Genomic DNA, 19,704 nt, shown 5'->3' with positions numbered 1-19,704 from the left:
ATTATAATATGCTATTAAATGACGTATGCAAATTATAATAATTTCTCAGACATTTATATAATCATCATTTTATATTCTATATTTAATTAAAATTATTATAGAATGTATATAGTTGGAACAGTTATCTACCTACCTCCATGGTGATGTCCTTAACAGTTCAATGCACCTTATATTATATAACAATAGTAGAAATTTATGTCATATTGTTACGTTCGTTATGAAAATGAATGAAGGGAATAAGGAAAAAATTATGCAAGAGACTTATATAAGAGTTTATCTGTTATATTTACGTGCAGCGAGCGAGCAGTATTTGAGATCAAAACTTTCGTTTTTGTTCTTTAGTGTGGTCCCAAAAAAAACTAATTTTGAAGCTATCTTAAGTGGTTATTTTCGTGAAAACATAATTAATTTCATTCTTAATACTGAATTTCCATTTGAAAACTTGTTATTTTAAAAATAAAGAACATTTTGTATAGATTTTTCGATTTTCACAAAAGCAAAAGCTTATTTTAGACAGGGTAGATTCGTACTTATGTCTTTTTCTCTAATTATTTAAAAATGGTCTACAGAAAATCAAGAAATCTTCCATTAGCTTAAAATTACTGGTGTATCACAAGAACTTTTTGTAAACTTTTTACGCGTAGAGTATTACACACAGTCTCGGATATCAAAGCTCCCAAACGAGTAAAACGACAAAATACTATATTTTTTCTAATTCATGAAAAACAGAACAGCCTTTTGATAATGTTCACCTGTTTTCTTAAATTTAAAGTTATGTGAGAGGAGTGAAAAATTTCCCGGGATATCTTAAGATGTATTTTCTAATTTACGCATTACTTACCTGCGCTTCCACCATAAAAAATGATAATTTTATAAGTAAGAAAAAAAATTATATTCCACAGTTTTCAGCATGTTATTTATTGATTCTTATTCCTGTTTTATCAAATTTTCACGTTTTATGAAATATCATCTTGAAGAAATAAAAAAAGAAGCTTTGTTTCTCTAAATTTTTGAAGAATAAGATTACAATAGTTTATAAATCTATTGCATACGTCATAATAAACTTAAAATACGGTGAAGTGATTTGAAAGAAAAATGTTTTTAATATTATTTGAATGTGAATAAGTAATTAAAATTTATTTTAATTGTATATATGGTTCAAAATATGACACTTTTTATACATTTTTATATAATTGCAGGCCTGTGAATTATTAATATAGCTCATTTTTATAGGGATTAATTAGCGCTTTTTTATAATTAGCGGTCATTATTTTATTATTTTACTTTAGAGAATAATTTTTTTTCATTATTCATATGAATATAAATTACTGTTCTTTAATTGATGGCTTAATTTTATGGATTATTATTCCATTATTGTATGGTTTATTCCACAAAAATTGAAAGTGGATGATGATTTGTTACTGACCAAACATTTTAACCTCATAAGAATTAAAATGGTGGCAATAATTTGTACTTTTAAATTTCCAAGTAATTGATAAGCTATCTAAAATACACTCGCTGGGATACGAAAAAGATTCTTGAGGCAAATTATCTCTCAATAAGGTATTAGGTAACTTGAAACTATTAACTCGCTAACATATTCAAGTTAACCTTAGGCGCAACATTAAAAAATTCAAGAAATTTATTTAATCTTCTAATCTGGTTTAGGTTAGGTTATATAGGCTGTCCACGAAGGACACACTTAGGCTAAAGAGCCCTTTTATGATACCATATATATGTTTTACTACCTTTTCTTAGGATGAGTGCACCTCCTTCATGCATATTAAATTAGATTTGTTGTGACGGCGGGAATCGAACACGCTACCCTAGGCATACGACGAACGGAATTGCTTACGCCTTAACCAATTGGGCTACTAGGGTTGACTTCTTATCTGGTTTACAATCAATATAATAACATCAAGGGACAGTAAAATTAGTTTAAATATAAAAATAGTCCTTTTCTATGAAACAACCCATATTATTTAATTTTTTTAATGCATGATATTATCCATAACCACTTATTCCGGAGTGGTTTCGTGACACTTCCCACAGATATCTGTCCTTGGTACACTATAAGGAAAATCAATAAGTTGATTTATTTCCTTGATAATAATTACCCTATTTTTCAATTGAACTAACAATTTAATTTCTTCGAATAAATATATATTTATTTTTTATTTCGAATTTATTACAAAGAAAAAAAAATTATATAAATTATATTGCAGTGTATTTTTATTGGTAAAAGTCGGTACATTCTACATACTTTATATCGATTTTACTTTACTTACATAGAAATGAAAATTTACTAAATATATAATAAAGAATAAAAAAGGTGAAGGTCAATCGATTTTTCTATTCTATGTACGAAATATCATGTTATCACAGAAAGACACTCGTAACATGGTTTAATTTATTTGTTTATCGTGTATCTACGCCTTAAGGAAACATTTATTTTGGCATGTGTATAAAAATAGCATTTGATTTTTCGAGGATGGTACCTACTAATTTTAAAATTACATGATATTTGATAATTTTTCAAGAATATTTTGTTATTTATTAATGTTACATGATATTTTATTAAATACTTTGGTAAAAGTCACATGTTTGAAAACTTTTTCAAATAAAATTATTTCCCAGATAAAAACAAACTAATAGCAATGGAATTTACAAAAGAAAATCTTAAAGCTATAAAAGTTCTTGCGTTGGAGAGGCTAAAATTTATTCCATATGTATTTGGTATTATTTTTTTCAACCTCTGAGGGAATTTGCTTAGCTAACGCAGCTCCTGCGCTATGAAACTTTTCAAAAATCGAATCACAGAGATTTTGTCTTGTTGAGTTCCAGGCAGGTGACGACAGTCTTAAAGCACAAATATATTAGAGTATGAAGGAGGGACTTAAAAATACACTTTGAGATGGTGGAGCAATCCAAAATTTATCCCACAACTTAAAAAGCGCAGTTCTTTCAATATCGCCAGTTCTCAGTTATATTGCACTAAAATGTAATGCTCAAAAATCAAATGTTCGTTTACCAGCCTTTGTCCAAGTTTTGGTCGAGGTTAAAGAGCTAAGTCGTTAACATTTATGTTTTTTGATGTTATGGTGTACGGGAAAATGACACAACCGTGATAGTAAACATAAAGTGTTCCGTCGGTTAAGTGATGGATATTCTATCTAGGATTTTTATCTACAGATCTCGAATATCAGTTCCTGTATTCAGTTTTCACTATAAATTGGAATTATTCCCTTGCGTTTACATGAAAAGGATATACATTCAATATCCTTATGAGAATAATATATAAACTTTAATACAATCAATAATAATTATTATACATATCCTGACGGTAATGTTCAATATTCAATTTGATTACAACTCATAGAAGGAAAATCAAATATTACCTGAATGAAAAAGTATAATTTCATATCTAGAATATTACGTTTTGATTTCTTACACATAATCTGCTTAGTTTAAATATGTTTTCTCTATTTCGAGAAAACTACATCGATGTCTAGGTGAAGAAAGAACGCATGCTGTTTGTATGTTTTTTTACTATTGATATTAATTACCTGATACCAAGTTATTGTTTTCACCTCGTAAATTGAAATAAGAAACTAATAATATTTTTATATTTTAAAGTGTCTGCAAAAATTCATTTAAAATTTAAAAATATCTTGATTAGATTTTAAGTAAAATTGGGGGCTTGAAAGAAAATGTTCGATTGAGTATATATTTGAAATTTCTCGCCCAAACATATCATCAAGTGTTCATGGCTTGAAACAAAACTTTCTCGTCAAGTAATAATATAAAGTTGAAATATTTGAAAGCACAGTTGTAGAAAATGAATTTACTGTCCAAAATGTTATGGATCGGATATTTAAAGGTTATATTTACCACATCTTTCCTCTTTTCTCTCTAATTTTTAGCTAAAATGACATATTTATTGGATATATAAGCCAATAAATAAGTGTTTTGTGAGAAATATCCCAATAAAAATAGTTTTTTAATAGTTAAAGTAGAAGAAAAAAAACATAGCCAATACGTTAAAAGATTTTTTGGCATTAGTTTTCTGTTTTTTCAACCTATTTGAAAAATAAAAAGTTATTTCGAATACCATTCCAAGTTTATGTTTCATTTTGTTGAAGAGATATTAATAACTTTTTTAACTCCTATCTTGCTACAAATGTTTTACTAAAATAAAAGTTGTTTATCTTGAAAAGTTGTTTATCCACACAAATAACTAGCCAGCATAATAATTTGAAACAACTGGAAACGACTAGAATGTTATGAAACTATTTTCAGTTCAAATTGTCAAGTACGCTTTTATCGACACCCCAACGTAGTCGATATCTTTTTTTGTTCGCGCGATATCGATCAGGAAAAAATTAAAAAAAAAAACTCGACCGACTTGAAACGACTTGACCGAATGTTATGAAATTCTTTTCGGATCATATTGCCGATAATACGCTTCGATCGACACTTCAACGAAGTCGATTTGATTTCTTGATAACGCGATATCGATCGAGAAAAATGACAACTGATGTTGGTACGTACGTACACAAATAGCACACACACCATACTTCTTCTCCAAATTGGTGTTAATGCCTTGTCCTGACCTTAAAACGTAAAAGTTAGGAAAATTTCGATTTCGAAAATGGGATCCATTACAATAACTTCCTATCCTGGGATGTTAAAAACCATAAAATACTAGTTTTCTCAGGGTTAAACGAATTTGATTTTAAACGGATTTGATTTTGATAGTTCAATAAAAACTCCAAAACTTTTTCAACGAACATTTACGGATATATTTACATTATCACATATTATAATGATAAATTTTATTTGAATATAATTAGATCCATTTTGCCTGTGTATCTATTCCATAGTGTCATATAAATTTTTACTACTAAAACCTAGCCCAGAATGAACCCAAGTCTCAGTCATAATATAAAATAAATAATATAATAGTAAAATAAACCGTATGTTATCGTAGTGATCAGTTTTATGGCACACTGATCTGTTTTGTAATATTACAAAACATTGTTATATTCGTTCAATGTACTATTATTGGATTTTGAAAATTTATTGAATATAACCTATAACTACATATTATATTGGAAATAGAGGTTATGTCATGTGTATCAATATTGTATAATAATAAATTCGATCCGTTCTCTAACGTGTCTTACGTAGGATCGTATTTTGTTGTATAGATTACAATCTTTGAATGTGTGAGATTCTTAATATATCCTTTTTATGTACGGGTGTTGCAAAATTTTGTTCAAATTTATAAACTTTAATAATGAAGAATAAAATATCCCAAATTAAAAGCTTTAAAATCGGTCGTTATATGCGAATCAGGTATTCGCACCGTGCGTGAGTTTTATTGGAGGCGTTTCCATGGTAACGACACACTTAAAGAATTATAGAATTATATGGATGCATATATAATTGTATAGATTGCATTTATGACTTACATTGAAAATTTAATATTATTGTCTGACAAATTTAAATAAATAATTATGATAATTTACATTTGAAAAATAATATTTGTGCAATTTGATTTCTTATTTTCACAATCTTTAATGCATTAACTTTAATTAATTAGTGTTTTTCAATAATATTAATTTGACGTTTTCTATAACATTAACATGTCAAGAATTGCAAATTAATATTAACAGCCTCCTTTCTCGCCAAAATTTTTCAGTGGAAGCGTTGGCATCGATTTTATTGTCCCTACCAAGACTACGCACACAACGAATATATAGATTTCATCTGGATTAAAACAGTTTCCAAATAAAAAATTTATATTGATCGCAAATTGTTTCGTCAGTTTATTAAAGAGCTTCTCAAATGCCGACAAATAAAGCCATATGAAAAAGCAATAATAAATTCATTTAATATGGTTAATTAATATCGAATTTTGTTTTTTTTTGAAAAGATTGTCCATAATAACCGTTTATCCATCATAAAATAATAAAGGATTCTTGGTCAGTTTTCTTTGTATTTTTGTTTCGAACTCAAAATTTTTATTTGTATAAAAATTCCACGGCAACTTGTTTTGATAGCAGACTTAAAAAAGAGGTGTTATAATACTTAAACAGATGAACCGATTATGAGTTTGTTGTTTGATCGAAAGTGTTTTTATCTTTGCTTCAAGTGCGAGAATAGGGTTCCATATCCGATAACAACTAAGAAAGAGGTGATCTTTAAACGGATTTTTTTGAAGCATCGTTAAGAACACAATCGAGAAAATTATCTTTCAAACAAATAAAAAAATCAAACAAAATCAGTCTATCCGTTTTGGAGCTACGATGCCACAAAATAATGGTTCAGACCTGTTTTTATGTCGGGGGTTTCTTTAAATTTTTATTTAATATTATTTAAAGAATTATAAGTTGTGGAACATAATTTAGCAACACTTTGTATGTAATGTAATCTTTCGATACGAGAATATCGATAAAACATCGACTGAAATCAAAATTAATAAGGAAACAAGCTATGAGTATAAATTCAAATTTTATCAGTTGTTCTCATTATTAACCGACTTCGTATAAAGGAAATTTAAAAATGAAAATCAATTTAATTTACCTACAATTTTTAAATATTTTTCAAAGTGCTTCTACCGTATTTCGATTTTGAAATATATATTTAAATTCTATTTTTCGATCAAGTAAATAATTTTGTAGTTTTAAACAATCATCAGAAAGCTTAGTGGAACATTTCAGCGTGAGGAAATAACTGTAGGCGTTCGAAAAATTCTTTGAAAGTTGAACAAAAGCTTGAAAATTCTAAATTACAAAACATGCTATTCATATGCATGTGACCTTTTAACAGACAAAAAATATTAGGATAATTATCTTCGGAATAAAGAGGTGCGATTTTTTCGATTTTTTATAATTTTATTAAGGGGTTGAAAAAAACGAGAAAAACGAAAAAAAAATTTTGTTTTGGAATTTGATGAAACTGGGTGGATGGGGTAATTATGATCCAAAAAGTATAAAAATCAGGTAAATTAAATGATTGGATGCAGATTTTCTGAGATATCGCAATATTTGGATCGATTTTAGTCCGTATCTCAAAAACTATTCGACCAGTCAACTAATGCACCCGATTTTTGTACTTTTTGGGTCAAAATTAGCTTATATACTAAGTTTTATCGAAATTGGATATAAAATAATTTTTTAGAATTTTTGCAATTTTTTTAAGGACCCCTTTGAAAAAATCGAGTAAATCGGAAAAAAAATTCGTTTTGGAATTTGATAAAAACTCAGTGGATGGGGTAATTTTGATCCAAAAAGTATAAAAATCAGGTTAATTTAATGATTGGACCTATAGAAAGTTATAATATCATTTTCAAAAAAGTTAGAGTTCCCCATCGAAAAATTAAAATCCATAAAATTGTGAAAAAAGGGAGGATAAGTGAGGGCTATAACGAGATAGTCTTTGTTTTGAAAAGGAGAAATTGCTCAGCAAAGCGGGCTGGTATCTGCTAGTAACAGATATAGTAACAAATGTTAAAATAATTACTTTCAATGCATTTAAATAAAACATCCCCTACGGAAAACACACAATTACTGTTAGCATTTAATTGCAATTCATTGATAATTTTATTTTTCATTAAAAAAATTACTGCCATAACTAATTAACTTTTTTCTTTTTCTTTACAGATAAATCAAAAGACTTCCATAATTATGTTAACAAAATACGATAAATATCAAATAAATACGAAATCATTAATTAAAAATCCGGCACCCGTGTGAAACTGGAAACAGGATACATTTTTACACAAACATTTTCATAATTATTGAATTAGAGGGGGTGGTTTTCAATCATCAAATAATAAAGGGTGGCGTCGAATATAACAAAACAACAAAACAACCCTCTAATTTAAAATAAACATCAATTAAACACATCGCATACATACAAAGTAATGTCCGTTGCATCATCGTCTGGATGTAGCAGTTTAGTAGGTTATGAAAATAACAATGAAGTCAATCGTAATAAAATGAAGCAACAACATCAACCGATGATTAATGGTGGTACCGGTGGTGGTGTAGGAGGAGGGGGTGTTGTAACAGGAAGTGTGGCGGCAGTTGTCGGTGGGGGTGGTTCAATTATTAGTAATGCCACAAGTGGAAGTACAACGTTAGTTGGTAATAATGTAGGATCAACAAAGCATAATGGTGGGAGCTCATATCATTCGTCATCACATCATCATAATCATCATCATCATCATAATCGTAAACATAAATCATCGTCATCGTCAAGTAGTAAATGTCATGGAGGATATGAGGAAAGTTCGTCAGGATGTGGTAGGTCACATCTTAATTCGTTGTGGTCGGTATGGTATGGATTTTTTGGTACGTTATTACAAGCGTATGCTGCGGTCAAGTGTGCACGTAGATTTTTACGTAAGTATTTTATAATTTATTTGAAAGCTACATTTTCACATTAGGGTACCCAGGCCGAAAAATAGGTCGGGAAAAAATAAATTTCTAACCTTTTCCGGTATTGTTATTCACTTTGACTTCGAAATATAACGATTAAAGAGTTTTTTTCTTAAATCTGATCGTCATTTAAACCTATCAATGCAAAATTGAAGGTGCCAATGTTAAACGGATTTTAAAAAGACACAGAAATTTTATCCACAAAGGCTTTCGTAAAATAGTCTTGCCAAAAAATAGAAAAATTTAAACGTCAATTTTGTTTTAGTTTAGTATTTTTTATGGTTTGCATCGTTATTATAACCGTTGCAATTTACGAAACAAACGTTTTGAACGAGATATTTAAGAGTAGGATGGAAATGAATTTCAAGTAATCAAAACAGTAGTTGTAAGCAATGCTTATATGAAAGCCCTAACGCATTTTTGAGGCTTTTGCCTGTTTTGAGGTAAAGCGAGTTGGCATTTTTCGTTTGTTTTAACAAAGTGTACTTTAATTCAACTTATAAAGTGCCCCGTATTGTCAGATTTTTATATTTATTTTAAGCTTGAGAAAAGCAAAAGTAGGAGTGTTAGAACTCAAGAATTAGCCATATTTTTTAAGACGAAATATATCATGAATCTATTATCTTATTCTGTAGACTTTTAGAAGACCTGTTAGTTACAAGAAGAAGAATCTAAAAGCGATAAGCAACATTAAATAATTACTGATCATATTTTATTTCCCAAACCAAGATTATTGATTTCATTCAAAATGAGTTATTTCGAGTTCGCTAGAAAAAAAAAACAATTTACCAAATTTATCAAACCGAAACTTGTGGCATCACACTAAAAAGTTCAATTCAGAATAATAGTTCTTATTAAATAGTTCAAATATCCTGGCCGAAATTTTTGTGATAACATCCTTTGATTCACAAAATCCATTTTAATATAAAAATTTTATAATTTAATCTGAATTTCATTAGCATACATAAAATTTAAATATGTTTGGTTTTAGCTCATGAAGTAATTTGTTTTTTAATTTGCTTTTTGTATTTAAGTTTATTTACATTGGTAGAATAACGACTTGGCGTGAATTTATATTATCTTGATATATAAAATTTATAAACATAAACCCACAAAATATATAGCCACAAGATTTAGCAGAGAATGAACAAAAAAAAAAAGCAAGACAGCTCAAAGTTAATTAACTCTAAACACAGAGAATATATAGAACGAAGTATACTTTATCTCTGAGCAGAAAATATTTATAAACAAATAATGTAATGGCTTGGTATTTTGATATTAAGAATTGTTTTCATTATTTCCCTAGTAAAACAGGTATTTTTAGAATTCAAGATCTAAAGATATTACGAGAAAATTACATTATTTTTAATCTTTCGTTCCCTTCAGCCATAGAAAAAATAAAATATTTACTGAAAAAAGTCAAAATATTTCTAGAATTGCCACTATTTTCTAAGAGTTTTTTATATGATTCAATCTTTAAATAGTCATCGATTCAGTTTTTGGTTAGGAAACACTGAAGAAAATGGCTGGTAGTCGGAAAAAATGACAAGGGAAATGATTTGAAATACTTACAAAGCAAAACGAAAAACAGAAAATGATAAAATTTCAAGAGATGGAAGTTTCGCTTTCTGAATCAATAGACAAGAAAACTGCATACAAAAATTTCCCCTGAAATAACGTAGTTCTTTTGAAATACATTAAAAATTCTTCTTGAAAGCTTAGACTTTTTTTTTAAACTTTATACTTTGTGACTGACAAGTCTGGAAAATTTTTATTTAAGAAAGTTTTTGAAAATGTTGAGTTTTTCTTTCGCTGGATTCAAAAAATATTAATTTGCTAGATTGTCCTACAATCTTTAAACTTATTAATGAATAGGTACCTTTCTTTGTTTATTCTTATAAGAAGATCCCGAATTGAAAAGTGATTTGGTCTGACATCTTACAAAACAGGATATCCATTGCTTGGTAAATCAAAAGTTGTAATTTTCATGGCATCGGGAAATGGACCTAAATCTTTTTCTGCTGATATTCAATTATCTTTTAAAAGAATATAAAATATATTCTTTTAAAAGAATATAAAATATATAATGTATATTACTCAATTTTATGAGAGTTCAGTAATCAGAAATTCGTAAAACAGAACTAAAAGCCACCACGATTAAACTTCTTAAATAATATCCATTTTTTGTGGAATTAAGGCCCAGTTCTTTTTGAAAGATCGATATCAAAGATAGACACACAAGTGTAATTAAAATGTACTAGTTTTTGAAAACATTCAGTGAGTTATTAAAAATACATCAACGTGAAAATGTAGACTTGTGCTTTTTCAGTATTTACGATTTATTTTATTATTTTATGTCTGTTTATTTATTTTTTTTGTTTTTGTATACAGAATATGCTGTACTACCATGGAATGATGAAACAACACCACCGCCTGTTACCGAGTTTCACGCAAGTTTATTGTTAACGGGGGTCGCTGTCCTTTTACTCCCATTGTTCCTAGTATCTGCTGTCTTCAAGGTCAGTAACACAATATATTATACTTTATTTTGTGTATGTAATATACACATAAAAAAAATCGTTGAAATTTTCTTTTATTAGATTTTCTTCTTCTTATTTAGTACGAGAGCTAATCCGAGTAAATCTTCCATGCTAAAAATAAAGCCCCCTTATTATTCTGAACTATCCACGTCCAAAAATAATTTCATTTTTTCTAAAATAATCTGAATATTAAAAGATTACCTTAGATGATATGGTCAAAGATGTGTAGATCATGATAAGACCTTTTAGTCAATGTCTTTCTTAAACTTACTTTGCCCTTAATCATCCAATAAGTTTAGCCAAAAAATGATGAAACAGTATTATATTTTAATTTTAAATGTTCTTTAATTTTGATCCTAATAAGTTTAATCCTAATTAAGATATTAAAGTCAAAATTTTCTGAGGAGGGCACAAAGTCAAATCTTTAGTGTGTTTTAAAGTATTCCACCATTGCTTCAGCCCATTTATAATATGCTTGATCTTGCCGAGGTCAATTTTCTATGCTGTCCTCTTGAACTATGATTTTTCTTGCCTTAGTTTACCATTTTTTTCTATATTTTTATTTATTTTTCCACAATATTTCACATAAAAAAATGATATATTATATATAGCATTTTTAGTATTTAAGGTTAATTTAGTTTTAAAGTTCAGTATATCATTTTTAAACTGTTAAGCAGCTAAAAGCTTATAAAAATTTTTTTATATAAGTTCTAAAACCGATGTCAACGAACTCAAGGGTGAATGAAGGTCACTATTTTACTGTGTTATTCGAAATGTATTTGCGTTAGGAAAATTGTTCAATAAAACTAAATTTGATAACCGAAACTTAATAGTACCTATACTTATCGTACAAAAAAGAAAATGTGATGTAAAATATCTTAAATTTTCTAATATTTAAAAAAAAAGTTGATAATCTTGTCTTGCATCTGCTAAGGTTCTTGATAATTTAAGAATGAAATAAGACATTATGCAAAGCGAGAATTGCACAGAGATATTTTAAACTAGATAGAGATTTTTTGTAACTTAATTGTTTTCCGAGCTGTTTAAGGGTAAAGACATTTGCGAAATTGCTAGAACTTTTTGAGCATGTATTCAGTGCTTAACTTAAGCAAATCGGCAAGCATTTATTTTAGTTCCCGTGGTAAATTTATCAGTTTTGTGCTGCATAAAAGATAAAAAAGATAAGAGCAACTTTTTTTTTAAATTTATTATTGTACTGCGTGTTAAACTACTAACGTCATGTACGCAACAGCAGGTATTATGTTGACCTATTATTTTTATTATTTTTCAACTTTCTTTTCATTAACTCCGATAATTTTTGTAAAATGATTTGAAAATTTTTTATTTTCAAGGGTCTTATAGTACTTTAAAAAGTGTATGATATACTTTTTTCAAAAATCGTCAAAATTTTCAGTTATTTGATGCTAAATACTTCAAATTTCAATCTCCAATAACTTGGAAAGTTTTTACTTTTCCAAATATACTTAAATGTCACATTTTACTTAGTATTCAATGGATTCCCTTCATTTTTCACATATATTTTTCCACCCCCTGGAAGTGATGGTTATCACCGCTGAGTACCCTCCCCACTCGCAACCATGTAACTTTCGATCTAGAACGTCATCAAACCTTAATCCCAAATTTTCACTGAAATCAGTGCAATGGGTCAAAATTTAGAGATTTCGTGTTTTTTTTCTCTCCGTTTAAAAGTAACATCTTTAAAGGAACACTCGCTGTTTGTTATTTATACCAAACTGTTTGTATAAAATATTTTGAACAAAAATAGAATTTTCGTTTTTATTGTATAAAAATAGAATTGAATTTTTATAATAAATTGTGTGGTTTTTTCTGCGATGAAAGGTGATTAACTATCTGTGAGTACCACACACAAACATAGCTCTGAGCACATATAGCCACAAACATACTCAAACACATACATCCGTATGTGAAAAATGCAATTAAAATCATTTTTCAACAATAGAAAATCACTTGAAAAGAATTTTTTCAATAACAACATATGAATCGATTGACTATTGTTGTGGGAATGAGGCGAAATGGGTTGATGGGATTACCACCACTGTATAGGTATCCATTGTTCAAATGTTATGTGCGCTGTAGGTGATAATAATGCCAGGCACAGTACTTACTTTTGTGTGGCTCTTTCTATATGACAATGGATGGCCAACTATAAATGTAAACACATTACCTTCGTAGGTATGGTGTGACCTAATTGAATTGGTAAAAAACGACACTTACTTGCTTAATTCTGGGGGAAGATTTCGGACATCACTAAACACTTGCTCCAATCAATGAATGCACTTTGTATCTGCTATTCTTAAATTCTGGACATTTTGCCTCAAAAATGGCTCAGTACAAACAAATAATAATATTTTCTGACCACCTGCCGTTCTTGAAATAAGCCAGTTCTATCGGAGTGGGTGAGAACGCGATATCTTAGAAAGAGAAAATATATAGTTCTCTAAAAAAAAGCTGTATTAGCTCAAAAAATCTGTCCACGTTTCAACGAATATTACAATATATTGCTCATTTGTGTACAAAGTGTAGCCAGCAGCACAATGGTCACAGCACAAAGGTAAATTGAGCAACGTTGACGCTAGTAAAATTCACTTCTGTACAAAACCACTTCTATTCGCATGTCGTTAAAAATAGCCTAATTCATAATAAATCGAATAATAAATATAGAAGAATAACAAAGCGCTTTACTCTGACTTTAAAATCTGTGAAAATCTCTGGGTTCAACCATTGAACCATTTCACTCATTGAACAAATATTGTTGCATTACTGAGGAGCTTTAATTTAACCGGTTCACAATCGATGAATAACGGGAACGTTATTGAGAACATTATGTGCTGTTACCTTTTTATTATTTATAATAGTTTTAGCCCATTTTGACAACAAGCCCACGTTAAAATTTTTCGGTTGGAATGACTCACCAGAAATCATGTTGTAAAGGATGCTCCTATATGTAAAAATACGTTTAAACACCATGCCGTCAGTTTGTGAAAATATGAATGTCACGGGCACAAAAAGGAAGTTACGTTGAAGTATTTTTGTACCCATAAATTACCGAAGTACTACGATTTATTTCTGAAGGTATTTATGTAATTCGCTTCCAATACTTATGCAGAGTTTTAGCCTGGGCTTGAAGTCTAATTGTATACCTTCATCATTTCTTTGTCACCCTATACATGTTGACATTTGAAAATTGAAAAAAGCTTTTATTTAATTTTTTTTCAATATTTTATTTCAATAAATAAATATCGCTACTAGACGATCTTTTTTGTTGCTATTGTTAATAGGCTTCATTTTATTTATTTTATTTACTTATTTTAATAGTTTTGAATAATAATCTGATCGATCGTGTTACGTTGATTGTCACAATTTATCAATTACTGTAATCAAATTGTATTTTATTTAAAGTGCCGAATACTGAAAAGTTCACATGATATTAACAATTATAGTTCAACCTTAATAATCGCAATTAACAAAATCTGTCTCACTAGTGAATATTGATTATTTTTTCCTTTCTAATACGAGATAAACTTAATTAAAGACTTATTAAGGAGCTTTGTATTGAAGAAAAGTTTCAGTTTGTCGCTTGAATGAATTTTTGGTTGAAAACTAAAATCGAAAAAAGTTAGTCTTAAGAAGGCAATTAACCAAGACGCGAAATGATCCAGACGCGAAAAAATAAAACATTGAAATGTATCCTTTTTTCATGTACTACGACGTGAAATCTACTTCTCGAGGCGGATTATTTTCAACGTATAAAGCTTGAAAATCGATTTATCGAATTTTTTTTCTTTATTTTGAATTTTATAATTCTTTTCTAGGTTGGTAACAATGCCAATGATGGTGTTAAATTAGGCCGGGGATTGAGTACATGTAGCCGTGATCCTGCATCATCGTTATTGGGTGCTGGTGCACCTGGACGAACTGACGACAGTAGTTGTGGTTTATGGCGCCATGGTGGACCTACCGCACCATTTCTACATATGGTAACAGCATTGTGCCTGTTATTACCGAAGCTATTAATGGAAGCACGTCTTATTGAAGCCGGTTTTCTACCATTAGGTAAGTGAAATATTTTTCGAAGAAATTATGTTCATTAATTCAAATTCTGTTTATGAATTTATTTAGAATAATATAAAATTACTTTTATGGCGTCATTCTGTGAACATAATTAAAGAAATAAATTAAAATTTAATGGCAAATATCTATCATTTATGTAAGTACTTACCTGAGAAATAAAATGGCATAAAAAAAAAAAAAATAGAAATCCAGTGGCGGAGAGGTTGATAAACATGCCAAGGTGAAGAATTGTGTCATTTTGAAAACACTATAATACCATTTTTTGGTGAAAAACTTCCCGGCGCAGTGGAAATCAACGCTTAGAGAGCCGTCATTTCATTGAAGTCAAAATCTATAAGGAATTTAACTGCATTTACTAAATAAACTGAATGTATTTAATAACACACAAAAATTTGCTTAAAAACACAGTTAATTTTCTTCATTACGTAATTTATGGGGGACACTTCTCTGCTACACCCTGTACATTGAAAGTTAGAGCAAAATTTGTATTTACTCAAATTTTATAACTTTAGATTTCACGTTGTTTCTAATTAAAACTTCTTTATCTAATAGTCAAATGGACTGAATAATTATATTTTTTGGGTCAAAAATATCCTACATATTATCTTAATCTAAAACATACAGATTTTGTGGATTAGGTATTTGGATTTTTTAGCATTTGTGAAAATTCTGAATTATTTGAGTACCTAACTCAAATAATTCACAAATACACTCCATTAAAAGTATAAATTACGGTGGCATTCGTTAAATTCCAGTGCGGATATAGATTCTAGTAGCGGTTTAAAGTTCTATCTAATAAAATATTTGAGTTTTCCGCCACTGAACCAAATTGTGCCATCCATGTAACAACTTTTTTTAAATAAATTTTATTTATTTTTAATTTAAAAACGAAAACAGAAAATAAAATAATTCGTATATCATATTATAATAATAATATTTATAAGCTTTGATACTGCAGAGACATTTCGGACAATTTCTACATCGTAGGTGGTAAATACCATTGTAAAAAAAAAATGAATTTTTGTAACAACAATTTGATAAAGCTTTGACCCCTTAACCCATGCTCTACCATCAACAAAATACAAACGAAAATATTTTTTTTTTGTCTGTTTAATTATTATTCTTCAACAAGGAAAAAATTATGTTTGAAATGAAAAAAAAAGCCTAGAATAAAACAATGTCATATATTTTGAGATTATGCTTTAAAAACATATTTCAAAAAATGAAAATTTATGCATACATTTTTCGAATGAATATAAATAGTATAATACTTTGAGATTAACTCCTGGATCATATATTAAATTGATATATCGTGGCTTTTACTTCGAAAAAATGGAATGATGTTGATAAAAAGTTCGAATGTATTATTGGTGTGTCATGGAGATTTTGTTTTAGGTCATTAATATCACCACCTAAGTGTTCTTTATTTCATGCTATGGAAAAAATTTTTCTTCTTCGTCAAAATTCTTGCCACTTTAAGTAATTAAAACAGTATTCTAGAATCTTTCATAAGAATTCAACGTTAATTTATGCCTGTTGGTAAGAAAATAATATATCCAAATCCATAAAAAATCGAAAAGACCACATTCACAGAGTATTAACATTCTCCTTTTCAAGATAACTGGAATAATATTTTGATAAAAGACTAGTTAGCAGATTTACAAACCTTTGTAAATTTAGTTTGTAAATAAAATGAAAAATAATTTGAGTAAAAATTAATGAACACAAACAAATGACTGAGTTAATTGTTGAAATACCATGCAGAGACAGTGTTTCTTACGCAATCGTTTGTTTTTTTACGTCATTTAAGTAATGAAAGATAATCACTCTTCCACACATAGTAATAATACTAGATTTCTTCCTAACTATACTTCTCAGTGTATTATATAATAAACAAACACATACATAAATACGAACATGTATACTTGATACAATACGATAAATGTAAACATACTTTAAATGTTCTAACCTAATTTGCGCCTTTGGGGGTAAAAAATGTTTCAAACAAAAGTGTTTTATTTTTTAATAAGAATCATTTTTAATATTTTTTTGTTATATCCCTAACGGTTTACAAGATTGGTCCTACGGACTCAAGACCCGATTGACCTTTGAACCCAGTCTAATATCTTTTTTCGTTTCGAGTTGTCTTGTTGAAAGAAGAACAGACGGACAACCTTAAATCAAACTCTTTAGGTGATTTTATAAACACCTATACCAAAATTTTGTTCGTATAATCAACGTTTTTAAGCGTTACAAACTTGGAGCTAAACTTAGTATACCTTAATTTATTTCATATTACCATGGTGTAAAGAGAGTTTACGATATTTAATATCGACATGTTTTGCCTACAAATTTTAATGATTTAGCAGTATTTTAACATGAATACAGAAGCAGGGGGTGCAATTGCCCCTTTACTCCCCTCGGTACATACATAAATTTCTATTAACGGAATTATTTTTCAAAAATTTGATTTGATCATTCTAATTAATCAAATAATTTACAAATACAAAATTTTCTACATTATATCAATTTTCAGAGTAACTACTATCCAAACAACCACTTTTTTTGGACAAAGTTCATTAAATGAATATGATGGTAGTGTCCGTATAACTTTAAATAAAAATTAATGTCTACAAAAAATAACAAAAAAACGAAAAATGAAAAAAGCTAAATAAATTAATTCTTTATGAAATTTTTTTTGATGTTTTGCTCTTTCATTTTAAATACTTTTGACAAAAAGTCATAAAAACAATTTTGTTGAATACTATTTAACGAAAGAAAAGATAGAAAAATTAACGGCATTCTAAGAAGCTTTATCAACGAAAAATAACAGTTGTTTGTATAAAGAAACCATTAAGTTCTTCGTATATATACGAGCGTTTCAAATTAGAATATTCATTGAAAACTTTTTATGCTGTTTTATGTGTGAGTGTTTTTTTTTTCTAAATAAAGTTTCTTTTTCTATTTAAAATATTTAAATTTTTATGGTCGTGTACGCGAAAATAATGTCTATTTCATTTTCATAAATAAAATTAGAACATATTTTTTTAGTCATAATTATCATATTCAACTTTGCTTGGAAATTTTAAAATATATATTCAGTTAGAAAACTGTTCGTGGTAATATTATATTAAATGTTTGGTACTGTTCAAGTACCATAAATGGTTTCTTACAAGCTGTTAAGTTTTTCACTCGAAAATTTGACAATGGGTTTTCAGATAGTTTTGTCAACTTGCACCCTGACGTGTAAACAGTGATGTTTACGAAAAAATGTTAGTTCTTTATTTTTTTTATAAAGGCCCTTTTTTACATACAAACTTTTGTTCTCTCTCGAACGGTTTACAAGATAGGTCATACGGACCCAAGACCCAATTGAGCTATATTGCTCATTTACCATCTCAAACTCACTTTTTACGACCTGAGTACGCAAACAATTTCAGCTTCATATCTGTTTTCGTTTTAGAGTTATCGTGTTCACGGATGGACAGACAGGCGGACAAACGAAAATGAACCAAATAGATGATTTTATGAACATTTATACCAAAATTTAGTTCGTAGCATTAATATTTTAAGTCAACTCTAGTAGCTCCGTTGCTTAAGGCGTAACCAATTTCGTTCGCGCTTTGCCTAGAGTAGCGGGTTCGATTACCGCAGTCACAACAAAAATTAATTTAATGAATAGTTGTGATGGGCTGGTGTAGTACATGGTATATGCATGAAGGAGATGCATTCAGCCTCCGAAAGCAATTGAGGAGCTGATAAATGAAATTATCAGCCGCAAAGGTGGTAAAAAACATAATGGAGTCACTGGCTCTAAAGCTGTGTCCTACTTGGGCAGCCAATATAACCAAACCTGACCCATCAATACTTGTAAGTATACCTTGATGTATATTTTATATATACAGGGTATAATAAAACCATATGAGGATTGTTAGATATAGACCAGGCATGGGCAAACGGAACTTACAGAAGGAACCCTCTGACACTTTACCTAAAATACGAGTAAGACAGTGACAACTTAAAATACGAGTAAGACAGAGAGAGAACATTTTTTTCTACCTATCGCATTACTTTTATAGGAACTGAATAGCTAGAAGAATGGTATACCCGTATCGCTTCCTCCTCTATGAGCAATGCGGACTGGGATAAAGAGACACACAATAAAGTTAAAACAATGATGCTTTCGACTTAAAATAACTCGCCCATGCCTGATATAGACTACTCGTAAATGAACTTTGGAGTGTATAATTTTTTAATACCGTACCGGTACCAACTTGTATAATTGTAAATACTTTATATTCACGTAAGCTTTTCGATGTTCAACTAACCAGCTTTATTTTTTATTTCATATCACATATATTAATGTGTAAAGCTTCAGATGAGAGACTTTACTATACTATACTAGACTGTGTAGGTACTAGCTAGTTGGTAGCATCAAAAATGTATAGTAAATAGTAGCAACTCATGTCAAGTGACTGTTTTTGTGCAGCTTCTATGTATACTTGATATGAATATCAAGTATTATAGTTCGTTGTTTGTTACTGCACTTAAAACTAACTATAACATATATAGTAAGAATGCTTCTCCTATAGTGCTAATAAAAT

General features: G+C 29.0%; 1 protein-coding gene across 1 annotated transcript in view; it reads left to right on the top strand.

The window, feature by feature from the left end:
* The first annotated feature begins 14,952 nt into the window (after nucleotides 1–14,952).
* The window catches only part of LOC123301859 (protein tincar), a 131,015-nt gene continuing 126,263 nt past the window's right edge, over nucleotides 14,953–19,704 (top strand). The window contains exon 1 of the mRNA XM_044884797.1: nucleotides 14,953–15,082. Within this exon, the coding sequence (XP_044740732.1) occupies nucleotides 15,004–15,082 (79 nt within the window). The 5' untranslated portion in view covers nucleotides 14,953–15,003. The remainder of the gene's footprint in view (nucleotides 15,083–19,704) is intronic.

The sequence above is a fragment of the Chrysoperla carnea genome, chromosome 1, assembly GCF_905475395.1.
Source record: "Chrysoperla carnea chromosome 1, inChrCarn1.1, whole genome shotgun sequence".
In the NCBI taxonomy this organism is placed as follows: Eukaryota; Metazoa; Arthropoda; class Insecta; order Neuroptera; family Chrysopidae; genus Chrysoperla; species Chrysoperla carnea.
Note: the sequence above shows the minus strand (reverse complement) of the source record. Positions and strands in the feature narration are given on the sequence as shown.